The following is a 24,645-nucleotide window of genomic DNA, read 5'->3' as shown; positions in this document are numbered from 1 at the left end:
GAAGCAGTGGCACCATACATGAGTAGCCTCTAAATTACCAGTAATTCTATCTAATGAAATCTCCCTCAGAGTCCCTTCGTTACCTTCCAGCGACACTGTAAGGAACCTGCCCATCTCGCTAAGCAGATTTCTCAGCAGCCTCCGTCTCCTGCTCTGAGAGCTTCTCTTCGGACAGAACTGACATCCACGGCGACACCGAGCGGGTGATGCTCTGCTTGGCCAGGTTGTAGTGGTTGATGACGGTGTAAAATTTCTCCCGGGCGTTGGAGTCTTGCTCCGCATAGTAGCTCTCCAAGCCTTCTGGGATGCACTGGGTGTTCTGAAAGACAGGCCGCCCCCTGAGACGCGCGCACCAATGCAGGAGGGAGGCCCGTGAGTCTCCAGGTAGCACCCAGCCCGTGGTCACTGAGCACCTCCCTGGGCTCGGAGGAAACTCAGAGATGAGCTGCCTGCCTGACACTGATTGCATGGTAACGGGATGGACGTCTGTACAAGGCCGTGGCGACAGGACTTACACAGCACGCCTTCCTGCTTCTTTAAAGATCTTACACTCGTGGCCATTGATTTTAAATCTCCTAGAAGACAATGGAACTTTTGACATGTCCACCAGAAGCAACATATTCAAACAGTGAAGGAAGGGAGTCAGAAAGGCTCCTGGGAGCAGGGGGTGGGGGCACTTGACCCAAAGGAGCCGGTCCTCGGGGCAGGAGGACAGGGACACAGGCTGAAGAGAGGCCCGCGGCCGGAGCAGAGGGTGCAGAGCCGCAGGACACAAACGCTGGGGAGAAGGCAAGGGTCGGGGGGTCAGGACACACCACCTACAAGGGCCTGGTAGGGAGCTGTGTGACCTGGAGATCCAGAGAGCCCAGGAAGCCACGAGGACCCCATGAGGGCACGTGAGGGTGGGGGGCTCTCGGGGGGCAGCTGTCCGCTAAGGGAGAGGCACTTCCCTACAGCCCGTGGAACCCGGGGGTGGGGAGGTCAGTCCCTAGCTCTCGTCCGCTCACCGGGGGTCTAGGGCCCCCCAAAAGTCAGGCTGCCTTCCCTTGTCCATCCAGCAGCCGGGCTAAGCCGCCGCCCACCCCGTCTCCACATGTCGCTCGCCAGGCCCTGAGGAAGGGGTCGCGGGCTGCATTCTGCCTCCCCCCACCCTTCTCCCAGTGGCAGGCGGGCGCGTGAGGCCCAGCTCGCGACACGCTTCTCAGCCCTCCCGGCAGCCAGTAGAAGCCATGGGGCTAACTTCTGGCCAACGGGGTGTGCGGGGCTGTGACAGGAGCAGGTTCTGGGGGGCTCCTGCCCTCCACCGCTCCCTTCTCAGCGGCTTTGATCGCCTGGACTAACCTGCCTGGAGAGGGACAACACCCTGGGGGCCGGCAGCGCAACACGACAGAATCGGGGCTCTAGGAGGACCTCAGGGAGCCCCACTGCCTGCCAGCTGCGGCTTTAATGAGAGAGAGAGAGAGAGAAACCTTCCATCTGGCGGAAAGCACGTTACCTGTGTCTCTAAGCAACCAAAGCATTACAGGAACGCCAAGGCCTGTCACACAGTGAAGGGAGACTGCAGTAACAAGGGTCCTGGGCCTTGGCTACCTTCACAGGCACCAGGGAGACTTTTAAACCCCTGATTCCCAGCACCGCCCGCAGGGTCCGGCTAGCACCCCCGAGCAGCATCTCAGCAGAGGCCACCTCGCTGGCAAGAGCGCAGCCAGGATTCCACCAACTCCTGGGGCCCAGGACACCCCGCGGCTCGATGCGCCCCTCTGCCTCTGGGTTGAGCAGTCTCCCAGCATGGAGACCGTGACAGAGTCTCTGATGGTCACCAGGATGGCCGGTGGCGGCTGCTGCCCTGTGGACGTGGGCGCCAGCCTGGGACACACGGGGGGACCTCCTCTGGGAGCCCCGTCCCTGCGCGAGCCGGGTCTCTTCAGCCTCCGGAAGCTAAAGGCAGGTTAGCTCCGTCTCCCTGTTAAGGGGCTGCTCCTTGGAGTCTCTGCAGACCCAAGGCCCGTCTCCACATCCCAGCCCTGCCACCACACCGGTTCCTTCTGACAGGTGGCCAAGTGCCTTCCGGGCACGATGTCTCCCTGTGAGCTGAGATCTGTTAGTCCCATTTCAGTCACAGCAAGTGAGACCCAGAGAGGGAAGGGACCACGGGGCAGTGTGGGGAACCGAGCTCCAACCCGGGCCTCTGCTCAGTGCACTCCAGACGTCGCCCCACCACCCCCAAAGCTGCCGATGGTGACCGCTCAGCTCAAAGGCAGAACAGTGAGAAACAAGGCAGCGAGGTCCCCCGGGGCGCCGGAGCAGGACTGTACACCCTGGCAGCTCCAAGTTCAGCCAGCGTTCGTGAGGCCCCAGCCGGGCCCACCCGGTCCCGCCTGGGCTCTCAGCATCCTCAGAGGTGGGTGTGGCGGAGCTCCGTCCGCAGAGCTCAGGGGGCTGGGCTGGAGCGGGGAGGTGCTGCCCGGGAGGAGCTGCTGAGGCCAGGACCAGGGGAACCCGGTGAACGCCACAGCCTTCGTCCAGCCCTCTTCGGGCACCAGGCGGGCAACGTCACCCAGTGGACCCGGAGGCCTCCCCACCGTGCGGGCCCATTTGCCTGGTATCGGGAGCAGCCACACAGGGCCGAACACATGATTTGTGGACGAGAGAAGGGACCATGTCTCAGTCTTAGAAAAGCTCCCGTTTGAGCCACCGCAGAGGCTGGGCCGAGTGTGAGCCAGGGCCTCCTGTTCCACCTGTAAGTGAGCGAGCTCCCTCTCCGTCCGGATGCCTCTTACAGGGTCACCAGCCCTGTGTCTGCGAAAAGGAGTGTCAGCCTGAGGTTAACAGGCTCTCCCACAGGTGGGCTGCCCATCGGGTGCAGAGCGGCTCACACCAGTTCTGGGCCAGGCCCTGGGGATCCCACAGGCCCTGCAGCCCCGTGCCCACCCCGTGGCCTCCAATCAGGATCCAGCTCTGCCGCTCACACTAGGAAGGGGCAGGTGTGGCCACTCGGCAGAGGGAGGGCAGCGCTACCTGGCGTGGTTACTGGCGGATGTGATGGCGTCATGGCTGGTCCAGCCCTGGCCCACCTGGCTGCTATTTCATCACTCATGGGTCTGGGAGGATGGCAGGTGGTGAGGGAAGGGATGTGGTTTGCGGGCAGGGGGCTTTAGACAGCTCTGGGATTTGCCAGAGGTTTATAAATAAGTTGAATTTGACAGCAGATCCATCCATCCGCCTCTGTTCCCTGAGCCAGGGCCTCTCAGAGATGCGTGGCTCACTGCCGCTGGTTTAGTGAAGATGGAAGGGAAAATAATAAACGCGTGCTTTCCCCGCAGCCCTGATACCACCCTGCCCCACGGAGAACTGGTCTCCTTACCAAGTCACTGACCCTGAAATACAGACTAGAAACGCCTGCCAGCTAGCTACTTCCAGGAGAGAAGTGACAAAGGGACGCAGTGTGTTTACGGCCCGGCGCCGCTGTACGCAGCGTTTCCGTGGGCTGAGGCCGGCAGGAGCAGGAGGTCGCGTTACAGGCCGAGGTCACGTTCTGCCTGAGCCTCAGTCCCCTCGACTATAGAAAGGAGCTGATGAGTCACCGCCCGGGCTGCTGTGAGGACTGCAGCCAGCGCAGCACAGCAGACAGCAAGGATTAAAAGCCCACAGGGGCACCGCTGAGGTCATGCATGCCCTTCTGTCATCGGCGTCCTGAGCCCGGCCACGCCTGGGCACTGGGGAGCCGGGCCACTCTGCAGGGGCAAACCGTCTGTTCAGCCCAGGGCCGGCCCTGCAGGTGAACTGGCCCCTGTCCAGCAGGCCGGCAGCCACCCTCCTCCCCCACCTGCACTGCCACCTCCCCTTCACTCTGTCCTTGCCACCAGCACAGGGTCTGGCAAGACATTCTGAGGCCACCAACACCTGCTGAGGCCACCAGCACCTGCTGGGCAGTGAGTGACTCTGCTCCAGGCTAGGGCAGGCCTCCAGATGGGATGGGGCATCCCTGCCCTCCAGGCACCCAGGACAGACGGTCCCGCTGCCACCCACACAGCGAGGCTGTAAGACAGGGGTGCTGGGGAGGCACTGCGGGGGGGCGTGCTAGCAGCAGGCAAGACCCCGGGGGAAGACAGCTTCCAGGGGTGTCCGGGAGCCACGCAGGAGTAGGATGGGGTGGGAGCTCCGGGGAAGCTGTGACCTGCCCGCTTTGGCTGGAGAGACCCCAGCAGAAACACATGTCAGCTGTGGGTGAGCTCCGGGAGGTCACAGAGCTTCTAACGTGAAACGATAACTGGACGGTGAGGGAACCCAGGAAAGTGTCCCAACAGCCCTGGCCCACGGTCCAGGAGGCCTAGCTATTAAACCTCACATGCAGGCTCCCCGAAAGCACGTCAGTCTGCGAGGAGCACCCAACTGTAAACACCCTGTAGGGTCTGGGGCAGTTTCCTCCCATTATGTTTAAGACCTTTCTGTAGCACTCATCCAGTGCCTTCATGGTTTAAAAAAAAAAAGCAGAAACCTAGGATCCTCCCCAGCCCACATCTGCCTTTTTAAATCCCCTCGTGACACTCCTCAGCTTGGGGCCCCCTGCAAGAGGCTGGCCCGCGCCCCTCTACGCATCCCAGAAGCTCGGGCGCCTGTGCCCATCAGCCCTTCCCTCGGGGCCCGGGGTCAGCAGGCCCGGCCCAGTCTGTCCTCAGCACAAGCCCAGCCCACAGCAGGTCCACACCAGCGCCCCCCGCTCATTTGGGTCCCAGCCTGGACGAGCACCGCGCTCCCCCAGGAAGGGGTGGCCACAGGCACGCGGTCCCCCACGTATTCCTTCTTGCCTAACTTGGCAGCATCCACGTCATCTGGACGTCGGTCTGCTGGCTTGCCGCTAGAACGTGAGCTCCGAGGGCAGGCCCCTGACACACCCTGTGCCCCGTGGCATGCCCAGCACCCCACCACGCACACAGAAGGTGGCAGTTAATAAACAGATGCCGAGTAAAGAAGGACGTGCAGGGTGTGACTTCGGGTACGACGTCTCTGTACTCAACTTCCTGTTGGTAAAAGGGGGTCTAATGGCATCTACCCCACAGGGTTTCTGGGAGCATCAGAGATCTTAGTTAAAAGCTCCTTGTAAACTGTCGGGTGGTGGCATGTGATGCACATGTACGAACACGCAGAAAGGAGGGAGGAAGGGGACACACACACGCTCACACCTTCCCTCCTCCAGCCTTAGCCCGAGGGCCGTGGGATACAGGGCAGCAGCTCCCCGGCCCTCCCAGTGACCTTCTCCAGGAAGGACACCACCCATTAGATGCCAGTGGAAAATGCCAAGTCCCCCGAGGCGGAACAGTCTCTCAGGGGCTGTAAATTCCCAAGGCTGGCTGTGCACCGGAACCACCTGCAGAGCCTTTTAAGCATGTACACACCTGCCGTCCAAAGCTGCTGTGAGTCGGAGGACTGGGCCTCATCTCCCTGGCTCCACCTGGACCAGGTTATCTAGCAGAACCTGGCCCTGCAGGACAGGGAAGGCAGTTTGGGCCCACTCCTGCCTCCGTCTCAGGCACAGAGAGAACGAGCCCGGAAGGAAGCCCTGCATCTTCCTGGTGAGGCTGTGGCCGCAAGTATGGGAGCCGTCTGCCTGGACGAGGACTCCAGTCCCCAGGGAAGTGTCCTCTGCGCACCCGGCTTCCCTCAGGGCGAGGCTCCTGTGTCACCTTGGCTCCTCCTCCTTGACCTCAGGTCCTCCCCCCCCGCCCCGCCCCCGCCTCCCAGATTCACTCCTGCCCCACCCGCAGCACCCAGACCAGTCTAGACCCGCATCTCTTCCCTGGTCGCCTGCAGCAGCCTCCTGTCCCTCCCTTCCAATTGGCAGCCTCCCCAACCAACTGAGTGGCCATCCCATCACCTCCCTCTCCTCCAGCGGCCTCTGGCCGGCACTCCAGTCTGGCCACAGCTGGCTCTTCCCCAACAAGGACTACGTACGGACCGGCCCAGCCAGCACCTGTGCGCTGCTCCTCCCCTCGCCCACCTGGCTCAGCCCTGCCGTCCTCCAGCATCAGCTCATGTGCTGCCCTCCTCGAAGTCCCAGCCCTCTGGGTCAGCCTCCTTTAAACCATGTTGTCTCCTGAGCCTCCCAACAGATCATAACTCCTCCAGCCGCAGCCCGGGGTGTGCACGGGCTGGTGGAAGGGGCCGGGGGCTTCGCCCTGCCCAGACGCCCTTCCCCAGGTCCCTGCACGGCGCCCCCACGGGCCTCTTACGTGGTGGGCACAAAACGCACACTCGCTGAGCACAGAAGGGCTCAAGTGTCAGAAGCCTTGAAGCCGTGGAAGGAGGAGCCCATACAAGGGCCTGTGTCTCTCACATCTGCAGCTCCCAAACCGCAGCCGCCCAGTGGCAGCGGGCGACCGGGCTTGTTCTGCTCGTGCCTAGCAGCACGCAGGGCCAGGTTCTGCTTTCATTCCAGCAGCGCCAAATCCTGGGACTGATCATGTTCTCCTCTTCGCACTGGCTCTGGGAAGTTCAGAACCAAAAGGGGGCCCAGGTGCTGAGTGTATGGGACACGGGAGCAAGTCCACAGCCCGTGCGTTTCACTCCCGCTTCCTTCACCCCACCCCCTCACTTATTTTCTCCCCTTAATCCTGCGGCCCCATGTGTCTGCTTCTCGGCCAGTTGGAGCCTTTGCGGAAGGAGGCATCATCACATCAGCAAAGCGAGCATGGAGTGTGGAGAGCCCAGCGGCATGGCGGGCAGACCAGGGTCTGCGGTCGGGGGGCTGGGGTCGCCCGGCCCTGCTCCCAAACCCCTGAGTGGTGGTGCAAGTCTTCCTCTCCCGGGACCTCTGCTTCCTGGCATGTCCCCTCATCACTCACTGCCCCCCCCAGGGGATGTGCTAGGCCTGCAGACAGGAGCCTCCCTTTCACAGGCCCCGCCGTGACCCCGCTTCCCTGCCCCCAGGTCCCCATGAGGAGCTCCCGCCAGGCCCCAACACCGCCCCTGCCGCTCTAGCCCTGTTGTGAGTCACGCAGGGGGACAAGGCGCAAAGGCATCAGGGGCCCAGGGGGTGGGGGGGGCTTACCTTGAGGACGAAGCCGTCGGGGCAGGCACGGTCATACTTGTACACCTTGTAGACAACCAGGAAGACGACACAGGTGAGGAAGGCCAGGGCAAAGAGCACCAGCACGGACACCTGTGGGGGGGGCGGGGCCGTCAGCACGGCTGAGGGGGCGGCCACGCAGACACACCCACACACAGATGCACACAGACACACAGGCCCGTGGGCCACTGTACACGGGCACCATCTCCGGAAGGAGGCACGGAACACAGAACCGGGAGGCCTCTGGTGATGAGCAGTCAGCAGAGTCACTTTACACTGGACAACTTTTTGTACCATTTTCATTTTTTCACCACAAGCTGCATCACCTTCATTTTAAATTAGCCATTTCTAGTATTCCAGGCCTTGCATGAGAGCTCGGGGTACAGGTGACGATCAGGCCTCATGGACATCGGACACACCATCGAGCCGTGGGTGTGGGCTGCCCTTCTGACGCTGTGGGTCACCACAGTGACGCATCAGCCAATGGCTAATCAGCTGTTCCAGAGACACCCCTGAGCCCTGGACACCAGCCCTGCCCTTGACCTGGGGCCAGCTGGGCAGGACAGAAGACCCTCCCGGGCCCCCATCACCTCCACTCTGGACAGTTTCCTGCGTGTTCGGTTAGAGCCTGTCCTCCCCACCCTGGAGGGCGGTCCCCATTAGCATGGGGACTCAGCCTTCTGCACCGTGGCTGGACCACGGGACGTAATCAGTAATGTCGGCAGATGACGCATGACAGCCCGTGAGCAGAGTGGGCCAGCGATGGGAGACCTCCCCGCTGCAGGGCCTGGGGCACGGGGGACGAAATGATGCTGCATCTGGCCTTGAAGGTGCTCCCTGGCTGCTGGGAGCCGCTGGGCAGGGGCGAGAGCATGTCCTGGGCTGAAAGGGTTGCAGAGGCCCTGCGGGTCAGGTCGGGAGGTGTGACCAGGAACCGCAGCACCCAGGCCCCCAGCCCAGCCCCACTACTCCCTCTCCTCTCCCCACACGGCCACCCTGGCCACCGGCCACTGCTGCCCGGGCTACGAGTCCCCACCTCCAACCACCCAGCTCACGCTCACTGCAGCCTGGGCGACACCCGTCCCCTCTGTGCCCCCCACCCAGGGAAGCAAGCAAGGAGTCTCTGTGTCACCCCCAAGGAGGCCCTTCCTGCCCATCTCTGCAGTCCGCCCCCGTCAACATCTCTGTCCTCTACCCCCCGTTCTTCCCGTGACCCCTCACCTGGGCTGTCAGGGCTGTCACCCTCACTAGCCACTCCAGCCTGTCTGGACAACCCGCCTGCACGTGGAGCCTGCGTCTGACAAGGGGACACAGGGTGGCGCCGCGGCTGCCTCAAGGCCCAAAGCACCCCCAGGGAAGATGCCATCTGGGTTCTGGTGGCCGCTATGGCACGTGGGCAAGGACAAGACCACCCGGCCCGGGTGGGCAGCCCGGGGAGACCGCAGAGGAGCTGAGCATGGAGCTGGGTGACAAAGGAGGCTGAATCTGAGGAAGAGGAGGGGGTAGAGGCCCTGGGGACACGCGGCGGCCGAGGGAGCAGCAGAGTATGTGCGGGGCTTTCCGACAGGGGTGGCAACCCTGCCGGTGCCCGGCGCCCAGGAGGGGCAGCCAGATTCTGGGTAAGTCACCCCACTCCTCCAGGCCCAGGCTCCTGCCAGCCAACGGCAGTGAGAGGCCCCAGCTCCCGGGGCTGGTGGGAGGACGGCACCTAGGCACACGGGATGCTCTGGAAGGAAGCGTTTGCTGTTGTTGTGCAGCTGTCACCACAGCCATTCCCTTGCTCACTCGGGCCACACAGCTGGCAGATGCAGAGCTGGACTCTCGGCCCAGGCCGCACAGCCTTCCCCAGGCCCGCCGCCCTATCCCACCTGAGCCCCTCCCCACATTCACCTGACTACTGCTCACCCAAATCTGCCCTGCCTGGGACCCAGCTACCCACTGGCGGCCCCTGGGAGCAGCAAGGGCCACTTCAGCAGCTCCTTCCACAGTCTAGAATAGCAGGGTTGTCCATAGGGAGAGCTGTATTTAAAATAACTGAACTCCTTCGTAACCCTCTATATTCTATTTTGGGCATTTGAAAACATTATTCCAAGAAGAGGTCCATGGCGCACAACAGGTTAAGAAGCCCTGTTAGAATCTGTCCTCCTCAATAAAATATTAGCGAACTGAATTCAACTACACGTTAATAAATACATGCACCATGATCAAGTGGGATTCATTCCATGGTTGCAAGGAGGGTTCCAACATCCACAAAATCTATGGGACATATCACAGTAACAAAATGAAGGATAAAAATCATATGACCGTCTCAACAGATGCAGAAAAAGCATGTGACAAAATTCAACGTGCATTTATGATAAAAACTCTCAACAAGTGGGTATAGAGGGAATGTACATAATAAAGGCCATATACGACAAGCCCACAGCTAACAGCATACTCAATGGTGAAAAGCTGAAAGCTTTTCCTCTAAGATCAGGAACAAGAAAGGGATGGCCACTCTTGCCAGTTTTATTTAACATAGTATGACAAATCCTAGCCAGGACAATTAGGCAAGAAAAAGAAATAAAAGGCATCCAAATTAGAAAGGAAGAAGTAAAACTGTTACAATTTGCAAATGACAAAGTATCTATAGAAAACCCTAAAGACCACCAAATAACTGTTAGAACTAATCAACAGAGTTGCAGGATACAAAATCAACATACAAAAAATCTATTGCATTTCTATACACTAATAAGTGAGCGATCAGAAGAGTAATTAAGAAAACAATCCCACTTACAATTGCATCCCAAAGAATAAAATATCTAGGAATAAATTTAACAAAGGAGGTAAAAGACCTGTACACTGAAAACTATTTATAAGTCAGTGATGGAAAAAAACTGAAGACACAAAAAAATGGAAAGATATTCTGTGCTCGTGCACTGGAAGAATGAATATTGTTAAAATGTCCACACTACCACTACCCAAAGCAATCTACAGATTCAATGCAATCCCTATCAAAATTACATACTCATTTTTCACAGAAATAGAACAAACTATCTTCCAATTTGTGTCAACCATAAAACAGCCAAAGCAATCTTAAGAAGAAGAAAACCAGAGGCATCATGCTCCTTGATTTCAAACTATATCACAAAGGTATTCGAAACAGTGTGGTAGTGGTGTAAAAACAGACACATAGACTATGGAACAGAGAAGAGAGCCCATAAATCAACCCACATGTGTATGGTCAATTAGTTTATGACAAAGGAGCCAAGAATATAAAACAGGGAAAGAACAGTCTCTTCAATAAATGGTGCTGGGAAAACTGGAGAGCCTCATGTAAAAGAATAAAACTCAACCACTAACACCACATCCAAATATTAACCCAAGATGGATTAAAGACTTGAACGTAGGACCTGAAACCAGAAAACGCCTAGAAGAAAACGCAGGTGATGAGCTCCTTGACATTGGTCTTGGCAAGGATTCGTTGTATTTGACCCCAAAAGCAAAAGCAACAAAAGCAAAAATAAACAAGCAGGACTACATCAAGCTGAAAAGCTTCTGCACAGCAAAGGAAATCATCAACAAAATTAAAAAGCAACCTACTGAATGGGAAGGAATATCTGTAAATCATATATCTGATAAGGAATTAATATAAAAATATATAAAGAACTCATAGAACTCTAGAGCAAAACCCAAAGAATCCAACTAAAAAATGGGCAGAGGAACTGCACAGGCATTTTCTTCCGGAGAAGACATACAGATGGCCAACAGGTACATGAAAAGGTGCTCAACATCACTAACCATCAGAGAACTGCAAATCAAAACCATAATGAGATATCACCTCACATCTATTAGAATGGCTATTTTCAAAAAGAAAAGAAATAGTAACGGTCGGAAAGGACGCAGAGAAAAGGAAACTCTCGTGCAATATTGGTGGGAATGTCAACTGGTGCAGCCACTACGGAAAACAATTCAGAGGTTCCTCAAAAAACTAAAAATAGAACTACCGGGACTTCCCTGGTGGCACCGTGGTTAAGAATCCGCCTGCCAATGCAGGGGACACAGGTTCAAGCCCTGGTCCGGGAAGATCCCACATGCCACGGAGCAACTAAGCCCGTGCGCCACAACTACTGAGCTTGTGCTCTAGAGCCTGCAAGCCACAACTACTGAGCCCACGTGCCACAACAACTGAAGCCCATGCACCTAGAGCCTGTGCTCCGCAACAAGAGAAGCCACCACAATGAGAAGCCCGCGCACTGCAATGAAGACCCAACACAGCCAAAAATAAATTAAAAAATGAATTCACAAAAAAAAAAAAGAACTACCATGTGATCCAACAATCCCACTTCTGGGTATTTATCTGAAGGAAATGAAAAAACTAACTTGAAAAGATGTCTGCACACCCATGTTTACTGCAGCATTATTTACAATGGCCAAGATACAGAAGCAACCTAAGTTGCTTGGATAAAGATGTGGTATATATATTCAACGGACTATTATTCAGTCATAAAAAGAAGGAAATCTTGCCATTTGTAACAACATGGGTGGACCTTGAAGGCATTATACTAAGTGAGATAAGTCAGACCAAGTAAAACAAATACTGTTCAAGCTCACTTATAGGTGGAATCTTAAAAAAAATAAAAACTGAGCTCATAAATACAGAGATCAAATTGGTGGTACCAGAGGCAGGGGGGTGGGGGAAATGGGTGAAGGGGGTCAAAAGGCACACACTTCCAATTAAAGATAAATAAGTCCTGGGGATGTAGTATAAAGCATGGTGACTACAGTTTTAAAACTGTGCTGCGTATCTGAAAGTGGATAAGAAGGTAGCTCTTAAAAGGTCTCATCACAAGAAAAAATACTGTAACTGTGTGGTGACAGATGTTAACTAGACTTACAGTGTGATCATTTCTCAATACACACAAATATTGAATCATTCTGTTGCACAGCTGAAACTAAAATATTGCTATATGTCAACTACATTTCAATTTTTTAAAAAAGAGTATAGGGACTTCCCTGGTGGCGCAGCGGTTAAGAATCCGCCTGCCAATGCAGGGGACACGGGTTCGAGCCCTGGTCCAGGAAGATCCCACATGCCGCAGAGCAACTAAGCCCGTGCACCACAACTACTGAGCCTGCGCTCTAGAGCCCACGAGCCACAGCTACTGAGCCCACGTGCCACAACTACTGAAGCCCACACGCTTAGAGCCCGTGCTCCGCAACAAGGGAAGCCACCACAATGAGAAGCCCGCGCACTGCAACGAAGAGTAGCCCCTGCTCGCCGCAACTAGAGAAAGCCAGCGTGCAGCAACAAAGACCCAACGCAGCCAAAAATAAATAAATAAAATAAATAATTTTTTTAAAAAATTTAATTTAATTAAAAAAAATTTAAAAGAGTATAATCTCAAGTCTTGGAGAGACGTGCATCCTTAAACCTATCCCTTGAATCAGAAGCCACGTGGGGTTTGGTTCACAGTACCCCATCTTTTAGGTATAAAAAGAACACCCCCCTCTCTGCAGGACCGTGGGGAACCACCTCCTCAGGGCCGTCCTCCTGGAACCTGGCCTGGGCCTTCCATCCAGGATTCCTGGGCCCGATGGCCAAGGAGCTCACAGAACTGAGAAATGAGAACACGACAGTCCCCCAAGCAGCCGAGGGAGAAGGCAAAGGAATAGATCCCCAGAGAATCAGCAGGAGGCATGGGGCATGGCAAACCCCAGCCCCCAACGGCGGGCTGTCCCCCTCCCCCCTCCACGCCTCCGTGAACCCCGGGCCTCTCCCGGGCCCCAGAGTCTGCTCGGAGCTGGAAAGCACCCTGTGGGGAGTGGGTGGAGAAATGAGGGTTCACATTTCCCTACATGGCATGGTGTCCCCTGCAGTCACCACGGCCTGAGAGGCCTGAGAAGTGAGCCACAGGCCTTTCCAGGAAGATCCCCAGCTGGCTCCGAACTGGATCCTGGCTCTGCCACCTGCCACCTGTGTGACGAGCAGGTCGCCTGCGCATCTTGTCTCTGAAGAAGGGACAAGGCCTCACACTCTTACACGTTTATCAAGAGAATGAAAAGCTATCAAGGGCTGGAGAGCATGTTGCCAGCCCCATGTGCTGCACCCCAGTCAAGGTTGAATTGTGCCCCAACCCCCCCAAAAAAAGTGGAAGCCCTAAGCCTGGCACCTGTGAATGCGACCTTATTTAGAAATAGGGTCCTTGCAGGGGTGATTCAATTAACTGAGGTCATTCGGGTGAGCCCTAATCCAGTATGACTGTGTCATGAAAAGGGGACATCTGGACACAGAGGTGCACACACATGGCCACGTGAAGACGGAGGATGGAGTGATGCACCTTCAAGCCACGGAGAGCCAGGGACTGCCGGCAACGCCCCGCCCCGCCCCAGGAGCCAGGAGGAGGCACGGAAGGGTTCTCCCCCGGAGGCTTCAGAGCACACCTGCTGGTACCTCAGTCTTGGACCTCTGGCCTCCAGAACCGGGAGACAATACATCTCTGCTGTTGGAGTCCCCCAGTCGATGTACTTTGTCCCGGCAGCCCTAGCAAACTAACACAGCCCCTAACACCAAGGCTGTTTTAGGCCCTGAGTGGTCAGCACTGGCTCACCTCCCCCGGAGGTCGCCCTTGTCCCTTCCCCAGCATGGCCAGGCTGGCGGCCTTCCCTCCTCCTCGCCAAAGCCCTGGCCAGGCCCACTGCCTCCCGGAGGGCTCTGGAACGTGCCAGCCTCTCTGGACACCGAGAGTGCATGTGTCCCCCATAACCCAGTATCTACCATTTCCTGAGTCAAGTGACATGAAACTCTGTCCCAGTTTGGAGAGTTTCATGAACCTCCCTCACCTCCCACCCCCATGAGACAATTAAGAATATTCCAGAACAGAATGTGAAATCACTTAGCCAGACATACCTGTTTCCTCCAGGCCCTGGGAGTACCCTCTGGCTTTCTCCACATGGGCACACCACGGCTGTAAGCACCCTAGAGAGCCCTGATCGCCCGAGGCTCCATCTTTCCGCCAATTCTGAAATACTCTGGCCAAGAGACAAGCCACCCATCCACTACCCGTTGTGTGTCAAGCACCCTGGGTTCTAGGCCTGCTCGGCCAACACACACAGTGACTCTGGAAAGGGCATCTGGCCCCTGACCCTCAGTCCCCTCTCAGCTGTGAAGGGGGGGCACCCACATTTACAGTGGGGTGTCCAGGAGACCTGGGCAGAGCAGCCCCTCACTGAACAACATAAGCCCCACTCCCTCAGGGCTGTGGCCTCAGAGCAAGGAAGATGCCTGGAGACCATCAAATCCAGCACCTTCCTGTACACGCGACCGAGGCCCAGCCACTGAAAAGGCAGCACCTCCAACGGGAACAATGGGACGCACAGGTGGCCGAAAAGCCCGCGGCGCACACAAGAGGAGGGGCAGCCATCACCTCAGTGACCCGACCTGAGCACAGAAAAGGCCCCAACGGCGCTGTGTACCAGAATCACAGGAGCCTCCAAGGATCCCGGTACGCGGACCCCAGACCGGGAGATCCCAGACCGGGAGACCCCAATACCCGGACCCCAGACCGGGAGAGTCCAGACCGGGAGACCCCGATACCCGGACCCCAGACCGGGACACCCCCATACCCGGACCCCAGACCGGGAGACCCCAATACCCAGTCCCCAGACCGGGAGATCCCCATACCCGGACCCCAGACCGGAGACCCCGATACCCGGACCCCAGACCGGGAGATCCCCATACCCGGACCCCAGACCGGAGACCCCGATACCCGGACCCCAGACCGGGAGATCCCCATACCCGGACCCCAGACCGGGAGACCCCCATACCCGGACCCCAGACCGGGAGACCCCAATACCCAGACCCCAGACCGGGAGACCCCAATACCCAGACCCCAGACCGGGAGATCCCAGACTGGGAGATCCCCATACCCGGACCCCAGACCGGAGACCCCGATACCCGGACCCCAGACTGGGAGATCCCAGACCGGGAGACCCCAATACCCAGACCCCAGACCGGGAGATCCCCATACCCAGACCCCAGACCGGGAGATCCCAGACCGGGAGACCCCATACCCGGACCCCAGACTGGGAGATCCCAGACCGGGAGACCCCAATACCCAGACCCCAGACCGGGAGATCCCCATACCCGGACCCCAGACCGGGAGACATCAATACCCGGACCCCAGACCGGGAGATCCCGATACCTGGACCCCAGACCGGGAGACACCAATACCCGGACCCCAGACCGGGAGACCCCGATACCCGGACCCCAGACCAGGAGACCCCGATACCCGGACTCCAGACTGGGAGACCCCGATACCCGGACCCCAGACCGGGAGCAACACCCAGGCATCAGTATGTGAGCCCACCCCCCAGCCCCAAACACCTCCTGTGTTCTCAGCCTTGCTGAGAACCGTGGGGATGAACAGTGGATCCCACTTTTGCATCGAACTTCTGCAGCCAGGGGGCTCCTGAGCTCCCACCCAAGCTCTGCCCTGTTGCACCAAAACACCATACTGATGGCAGCTCCAGAAACTTCGTTGCCTCTGCACTACGTACGGTAGGCGGTTTAAATAAAGCTTGTACACTCCTACGACAGCACCTGCAAGGCCACGTTACTGACTGCATCTTACCAACGGGGCAACGGAGGCTCAGACATGCAGACGACTAGGCCAAGGGAAGCCGGCTGATACCCTACAGGTATCCAGGTCCTAATCCCTGGAACCTGCATATGCCACTTTACATGGTAAAAGGGACTCTGCAGATATGATCAAGTCAAGGGTCTTGAGATGGAAGATTATCCTGGATTATCCAGAGGGGCCCTCAGTGGAACCACAGGCGCCCTTATAAGAGGGAGGCAGAGGGCGAATCTGCCACAGAGGAGACGCCGATGGGAAGATAGAGCAGAGAGAGATTGGAGATGCTGTGCTGCAGGCTTTGCAGATGGAGGGAGGAGCTGCAAGCCAAGGAATGCAAGCAGCACACCTCCAGAGGCTGCAAGAGGAAGCACAGCCAGTGCGACTGATTCAGGACCTCTGGCCTCCAGGACTGTCAGAGAATGAATGTGTGTGGTTTTACGCCACTCAGCTGCCCCAGGAAACTAATTCACCTCCTTGCAAGCCCACCTCCCCATAGACCGAGCCCCTGCGGGCAGGGCTGAAACCACACAATAGGCAGAGGGAGACGAGTGAATGAGTCAGTGGGTGGATGCAGCTGGCAGGTAGCCCATCCCCCAGTGAGGACTTACAGGGCAGCCCTTGGGTGCCAGGAGCCAACCCAGAGCATCTACACATCAAGTGGAACATAAATTCAGTTTACCGGGGTTTATTAAGGAAATGATCATGCGCAGGAAGGGGGCAGGACCCCGGGCAGCTCTGCCCTCCAGGGTCCCCTGGAGGCCGGGACCCGGGTGGACGGGCAGTACCCAAACCTGCCGCTGTCCTCTCCGGGTGGGGCTGTGGGCCTGGGGGCCAGGGATGAAGGCCATGGAGGCCCTTGGTTGGCAGAAGGGTGTTTCCTTAGAGGCAGGGCCTTTGTTTCAGGGCCGACATCTCTATCAGGCACACAAAACCCAGTGCTGGGGCCCACGATGCTTTTAGTGACCCCAGAAAATGGTTTTAACTTTTTCTTCAAAACCAGAAAAAAAAATAGTAATGAATCCAGCCTGGATTATATTCATCTTTAGTCCAAGACAGTCATAAGATGTTTTTTGTTTTTTTTTTTTAAGGAGGAAAGGGCCCACAAAGGCAAAAGTGTCTTGGGCCCCAAGGCCCTGCCTTCCTACATCAACGGAATCCCCAGTGGCTGGTGGAGGCTCCCGGCCACCATGGAGTGACCTTGGCCAGCAGGGTCAGCCCTGGTCTCTGCTGAGTGGTGTTAACTCACCACAGCACAGAGTGAGAACCGGGAGGGGAAGGTGGGAGCAGAGGCCAAACCCCCCCATGCGGGGAAGCGGTCCAGGAGGGGGTGTCTGGTCTTGAAGGACGGGGAGCGCTCCTGGGAAGCTCGGGCAAGTGTGTTGTAGTCAGAGGGAGAGAGAGGTTGTACCAAAGCCCCAGGCATCCAGGACACAGTGTGTTCAGCCAGTGCGGCTGGAGCATCACACGTCCTGCAGGAGAGCGGCACGGGTGGGTGACAAAGGACCCCATGTGCCACACCAAGAGGTGGGAGCCCAGACGGTTCCTGGGCGCTGCGGGATTCCAGAAGATGGCTGCCCCTCTATTATGTCCCAAATTAGCATTTCTCATAGCGCTGGGAGGTATCGCCAGCTGCCTAAAGGACAGATGTTTGCCACCAATTTACGTGTGTGTTAGAGCAGATACTACATGGTCCCTAAATTGACACCACTTTTGCGCAGCTGTCAATAAAAGCTCTAAAGCAGGACACAGTGGGGTGAAATTCCAGCTACTGCACAGGGATTTGTACTCATCACCCCGTGTCCTCCGGCGGGTGCCCCATGGTGACCCTCACTCCACTGCTGTGGGCAGTGGGCTTTAAGGAACAGTGTGTGGGAGCAGCGGGGGTCGAGGGAGAGCCTGGCGTAGGGTTTCCACCATGTTTGTGCCACTGACCTCTGGCAGCCACGTGAAGCCTGTTAAGTCCTTCTCAGAATCATGCTTAAAATGCATAAGACACAACACACAGGAAAAAAAACCCATCACACTGAAATACCATTATCAAAATATTGCGAAAATGTACATTTGTGATACATTATGCGTGTGCTTCCTTATTAACACACCAAAAAAACAAGATCTTATAATACTGTGATTTCAAAGGAAAGATGGGACTAAACACTTCCCAAGATCTTGGCAACACCTGCAGTGTGATACAAAGAACACTTGGGATTTGCATTGGTGACAGTCACGGGATTTACTTATACTACTGCAGTTGATCGCCTACAGTAAAAAGTGAAAGAATGTGTACACTGCAGACTATAGAAAGAAAGGAAAGAAGACCCAAATAAATGAAAAGCACCATGGATTGGAAGACTTAATAATGTTACGATGGGAATACTTCCCAGACTGATCCACAGATTCAGTGCAATCCCTATCAAAATCCCAACAGCCTTTGCTGTAGAAATGGAAATTGCAAGGTATAGTGAACACCAAAGCAATCTTGAAAATGAAGAATAAGCTAGAGGACTCACGCTTCCCAATTTCAAAGCTTACAGTTTCAAAACTTACAGCTACAGGGCTTCCCTGGTGGCGCAGTGGTTGGGAGTCCGCCTACCGATGCAGGCGACATGGGTTCGTGCCCCAGTCCGGGAGGGTCCCACATGCCGCGGAGCGGCTGGGCCCGTGAGCCATGGCCGCTGAGCCTGCGCGTCCGGAGCCTGTGCTCCGCGGCGGGAGAGGCCACAACAGTGAGAGGCCCGTGTACCGCCAAAAAAAAAAAAAACCTTACAGCTACAGTAATCAAAACAGTGTGGGACTGGCATAAGAACAGCCATATAAATCAATGAAATAGAAGGGAGAGTTCAGAAATAAAACCATGTGTTCATGGCCAACTGATTTTTTCGCTAAGTGCACCAAGACCATTCAATGGGGCAAGAACGGTCTCTTCAATAAATGGTGTTCGAACAACTAGATATCTGCACACCAAAGAATCAAGTCGGACCCTGACCTCACACCATATACAAAAATTAACTCAAAATGGAATAAAGGCCTAAATATTAAAGCTAAAAGCCATAAAACTCTTAGAAGAAAACATAGAGGTAAATCTTCATGACCTTGGATTTGGCAACGGTGTCTTAGATGTGACACGAAAAACACAAGCAACAAAAATAAACTGTACTTCACCCAAATTTTAAAATTTTGTGCATTAATGAACACTAGCAAGAAAGTGAAAAGACAACCCACAAAATGGTAGAAAATATCTGCAAATGATACATCTGATAAGGATCTAGTATCCAGAGCATATAAGGAACTCCTACAACTCAACAACAGGAAGACAAACAACCCAATTTAAAATGTGAAAGGACTTGAATAGACATCGCTCCAAAAAAGATAAACAAATGGCCAACACAGGAAAAGACGCTCAACATCATTAGCCGTTAAGAAATGCAAATCAGGGCTTCCCTGGTGGCGCAGTGCTTGAGAGTCCGCCTGCCGATGCAGGGGACAGGAGTTCGCGCCCCAGTCCGGGGGGATCCCACATGCTGCAGAGCAGCTGGGCCCGTGAGCCATGGCCGCTGAGCCTGCGCGTCCGGAGCCTGTGCTCCGCAACGGGAGAGGCCACAACAGTGAGAGGCCCACATACCGCAAAAAAAAAAAAAAAAGAAATGCAAATCAAAGCCACAATGAGATACACTTCACCCCCACTAGAATGGCTATAATAAAAAAATAAACAAGTAACAAGTGTTGGTGAGGATATGGAAAAAGTGAAAACCTTGTACACTGCTGGTGGGAATATAAAATGGTGCAGCTGCTGTGGAAAACGGCAGTTCCTCAGTATGTTAAACATAAAACCACCACACGAATCAGCAATTCCATTCCCGGTTACATACCCGAGAGAACTCAAAACAGGTGGTCACAGAGAAACCTGTACATGAATGTTCCCACCAGCACTATTCACACTTAACCGAAAGGTAGAAACAATGCAAATGTCCATCAATGGATGAATGGATACACAAAATGTAGTCTTACCCGTTCAATGGAACATTCCTCAGCCATAAACAGGAATAATGCAGTGATACATGCGGCAACCTGGATGAACCTTGAAAACATCATCCTAAGTGAAAGAAGCAGTCATACAGGACCGAATATTGTATGATTCCACTTACATGCAGTGTCCAGAATAGGGAAATCCACAGAGACAGAAAAGAGATTAGTGGTTGCTTAGGGCTAAGGGCAGGGGGAAATGGGGAGTGACTGCCAATGGGTATGGGGTCTCCTCTGGGGGTGATTGAAAATGTTCTGAAAATAGATAATGGTGATGGTTGGGCAACACCACGCATGTAGTAAATGGCACTGAACACTTTAAAATGGTAACTTTTATATTATGTATATTTTACTACCAAAAAAAAAAGCGCCAGAGGCAGGAGGCCGGCCTGTGGCAGGGGTCCGGAAGAGATGGTGAGCCCAAGCCAGAGCAGCCCTGCCCCAGAGGCAAGAGGGGTCAAGGGGTGTTTTCTGGAAAGAACAGCCAGGAATGGACAGCAAATAGGATATGGGCCTCGGGGTGAACTTTATAAGGAGTTTATAAGGATGGGACCATGTGCCCGAGATGCTTGGGACAGTCCTGGCTGACAGTTACTGCTCTGGCATCCCAAATGCACAGGGTCCACCATCACCCTCCAAAGTGTCCTGGTCTGGGCCATGAATTACACGGCCACTCGACTTACAAGGCCCTGGCCCTTATACCTGTTCTCCAAATATTCACCATGAGTCGGGAATTAGCAGTCACCCTGTTTCATAGACGAGGAGCTCGATGGGCACTTGAATTTGCTGTGTTCCCACCTGCTCTTTCTGGCCTGGGATCTCCTCTCCTGCCGGGGAGCCTCCCGGGGGTCACTGCCCAGCTGGGATGGGAACTAGGGCATCTGCAGCAGGGGAGAGGCACCCCGCAGGCCCCACGCAGCTGTGGGTATGGAAAGCAGAGCCTGGCGGGCTCGGTGTCAGATGGATGTGGGGCCGAATCCTACTGCTATCCCCAATTAGCTGGCTGACCTTGGGCCGGTTCCTCTCTGACCTTAATTCCCCACCTCCAAAATTAGGACAGTAAGATCAACCTTCAAGACTGTTACTAAGAGCCCAGGCAGGCAGCATTGGGTCGATGGCGGCTGGGTCATCCTTACTCTGCTCTCTCTGCCCTCCTACCCTCAAGAGGGAGAGGGGAAAAAAAAAATGTGCTTTTCTGCTGAGTAATGCAGTTAAAAAAAAAAAAAATCTTGGAAAAATAAGATGAATCCTGACATCTCCAAGCATTTACAGCACTAAGTATTTTCGGTAACCCACACAAAATGAACATACAGACACACCCCCCAGATGACTCAACCCACTTAATTATTCCATTCCAGATGAAGCTCCCACTCTCTAGCTGGGCCAGGAAACCGCAAAACGGGGCAGCTGAACCCTGCATGACGCTCTGCTGAAGGTGACAGTGTTGAGATGCATTTCCAGGATCCCCAGTGCCACCTTGCAAAGACCACGCCCACTGCTGAGTGCCAAGGCAACGGTGCCGCCGTTCATAAATATTTAACAAATGCATCTTGAAACACACCAGGGGATTATTGGAGAGGGTGGAAAACAGATGGACACCTAGGAAGCTCAAGGTCATTAAGGATGTGAGAAAAGATACAAACCACCCACAGATTCATCTGTTGACAGAAGGCAAAGGGACCCCCATTGCAGCACATGGACACTATTCAAACAAACCTGGTCTCTCCTTCCAGGACATTCTCCCAGCCCTGCACCAACTGTGTAATGCCGACCTTGGAATCCCTGAAAGCCCCGAGGGCAACATGGAACCAGGGGAGGGGGTGCATCTTGTTCGCCCAAACCCTGAACTCACAACGAGACGGTGTGTAGATGTCGGAGGCGTCAGCAGCCCTCCATCACGGCAGTCACAAGCATAAACCTTCCTTTAATCTGCCTAAGTATGGCCCCTCCATCCTCCGAGCGTGAAGAAGCAGCCTCAGCAGCACTGCGACACGCCGCTCTGCATGGGTGAGGGGGACTGTGCAATTAAAACACTGTTTAGGTTTAGTTAATTTGAGAAACATCTCGGGCCCGTGTTTATTCTCGGCATAGACACACCGCGAGGTAATTCAACAACTGCTTTCCTCGTTGACACTCACCTTTTCGGGAAGCCTAGACTCTGGGCCACCTCTGGGTGACTCATCCAGCAGTCCCTATGTGGCAGAGCCTCAGAAAACCCTCTCCCCAGCCAGCAGTTACCTAGCAACCAGCCTAGCAACCTCGCAGCCAACAGATTAATCCCCGGGTGCTAATCATAAAGCAACATCCAAAAGGACATCTCATCTCGAGGATGCCATCCGCAGGTACACAAAGATGAGGGGCAGAGCAGGGGCACCTCGCTCCTGAACTACACACATCGCAGACAAAAGGGGGGCACGTTATTTACGTGTTGCTTCAACACTGAAAGGCACGATTTCATTTCTGCGATTCACACACGGAGCCGAAAAGAACGAGGAGACAGCTGGGCTGGGGAGCCACGTGGAAGCTGCCCTACCACCAGCAGGATGAGGAAGATGCTCTGTTCCAGCCACAGCTGTGACTGACCCTCAAGTGGGAGGCGGGGGCAGGGGTAGAGGTCCTCCTCTCCGTTGCCCACACACATCCCAGTTTTCCAGGAGACAGCCCCCAGCCCTCAGCCAGCTGACGTCTCCCACCAGGGAAGCACGCCTCGCTGTGTGCGTGCATTCAGAGATGGCAGAAACACAACTGGGCAGTAAAAGGCCGAGAGAACATTCCAGAAAGGCCAGCACTCTTAGCATTTCCAAAAGGCACCAGCCCTCCTGAGCCTGCCCAGTCCTGGTGCTGGAACGCAGCCCACCCATAAAGGGTCACGAACTCAGCAGGATCATCTGGAGAGCTTGTTACCATGCACGTCCCCAGGGGCCAGGGTCTCTCTGTTAAAATCGAACCTCCGGTGATTCCAACACAGGTGGCCCCAGACCACACCTGGAGGCCACCTCCCGCGCACAGACCCCACGGCCGGCACGCAGGCAGCCCGGTAAACCAGCTTCCTGTTCAGCAGGGCTCTGGAGCAAAGGCAGGAGATGTGCAGGATGCGGGGCATTCAGCTGAGCGACTCAGGCCCACAGGCCTCTGGGTCAAGCTGGCCAGGTCGCCTCGCGCTGACTGTGGGACCCTGGGCAAGTCACCTGCTGAATGTGTGATCACCTGTAAAGGGCTCACACCCACTCATGGTCCAGAGAGGGCTCCCTCAGGAGCTGCCATCAAACTTACCCAACAAGCGAGGGTCTCTGGAAATCTCACCAAGTCCCCATCACTGGGGGCCAACAGCCCAGTCTGTCATCCCCTGACATATGGAGTTGTCACTGCACATGTGTCCAGCACCAGAGGGGAGGCATCAGGGAGCTCCTCTCTTGCCCGACACAGAGGGGCTGGAAAGTTCTGTCTGCACCCAGAGCCCCGCACCTGCACTCTGCCTGATGGTGGCTCAGGGGGCGCTATGCTCTGTCTCTCCCCCAGGTCACCGACTCAGGTCAGGGGGCCTTTGCTTACCAGGGCCACCCCACTGGACACTCATCCCACTCACAGGGACACCAGGTGACAGGCCTCACACCCAGAGAGAAGCACGAGTCAGGGAAAGGGGTCTGGTCACCATGACATAAAAGGAAAGGAAGGCAGAAAAATGATGCTTACACGGGAGAGGACTCGGGGTACGTGGGCCCCCCCATATCCGAAGGCTGCTGGGAAGGAGGGCGACTTGTGTTCGGATCGAGGCCACAGGGCAGCAGTCACTGGGAAGTGTTTTTTTTTTTTTTTAACATCTTTATTGGGGTATAATTGCTTTACAATGGTGTGTTAGTTTCTGCTGTATAACAAAGTGAATCAGTTATACATATACATATGTTCCCATATCTCTTCCCTCTTGCATCTCCCTCCCTCCCACCCTCCCTATCCCACCCCTCCAGGCGGTCACAAAGCACCGAGCTGATCTCCCTGTGCTATGGGGCTGCTTCCCACTAGCTATCTACCTTACGTTTGGTAGTGTATATATGTCCATGCCTCTCTCTCGCTTTGAATCAACAAAGGAAAAGGCTTCTTAGAAGCAGAACAATCCAGCAGCGCAATAGGTTGCCTGGGGCTGAAAGCATCCCATGCAAATGTGTCCTCCAGAAGCCACGTGGACCTCAGGTGTTACAGCCAAGAGCAGGCTGCTTGGGTTCAAGATCTCTGCCTTGGTTTTCCCTCAGTTGTAAAATGGAGATAATAATGGTGCCTGCCTCATGAGGTTTCTGAGTATAAAATGAGATCATAAGCGTAACGAGGTTGACCCAGAGTCTGGCTCATGGGAGCACTCCGCTACTGTTAGATGCTGTTACTGCCTCGTTACAAAGGGGGGTGGAAACACCAGGAGAATGAGGTTAATCCCAGGAGGCTTCACGGCAGAGGTGATATCTGAGCTGGCACTGGAAGGTGACGGAAGGGGAACGGGGTCTGGGACTTGGAAGTTGGGGCCCATAGGGAGGTGTGTATGGCAGGAGATGTGAGGAAGGGTGCTGGCCTCAGAGGTAGAGTCATGGGGAGTACCCCAGCAGCCCCCGGTGACCACCTGGGACTCAACAGCCTCATCTGCAAAAGAGGCAATGACGCCCCCTTCCGGGTGGCTGTGAACCACAGGGAGGCCACAGATCTAAACGTACAGACATGCCTGGTTTATGTGCAGAACTGGGGAAACGGCCACTGCACTGCAATAATCCCCTGAGCACCAGCTGCATATACCACCTTCTTAGACATTCTTGGACATCCCAGGAGGTGGGAGCAGAGAAGGCAGGTCTTCTGCCACCACAGCCTGATCCACTGGGGCAGGCACGGATCTTCTGGGTCCTCAGGTTCCGGGCAACTGGAGCCAGGGAACCACACAAAGGCCCAGCTGTGGCTGCCGAG

At 55.3% G+C, this 24,645-nt stretch overlaps 1 protein-coding gene across 2 annotated transcripts in view; it reads right to left on the bottom strand.

The window, feature by feature from the left end:
• Window positions 1-105: 105 nt before the first annotated feature.
• NSG1 (neuronal vesicle trafficking associated 1) overlaps window positions 106-24,645 on the bottom strand; it is a 31,267-nt gene continuing 6,727 nt past the window's right edge. For both annotated transcript variants that reach the window (XM_082652663.1, XM_082652662.1), the window contains exons 4-5: window positions 7,049-7,159; window positions 106-319 (exon numbers count right to left, since the gene is read on the bottom strand). In XM_082652663.1, coding sequence (XP_082508789.1) covers window positions 119-319; window positions 7,049-7,159 — 312 coding nt within the window. In that variant the 3' untranslated portion in view covers window positions 106-118. The remainder of the gene's footprint in view (window positions 320-7,048; window positions 7,160-24,645) is intronic.

Source organism: Grampus griseus (genome assembly GCF_964374135.1).
Source record: "Grampus griseus genome assembly, chromosome: 4".
Lineage (NCBI taxonomy): Eukaryota > Metazoa > Chordata > Mammalia > Artiodactyla > Delphinidae > Grampus > Grampus griseus.
This window is presented reverse-complemented; position numbering and strand designations above follow the sequence as displayed.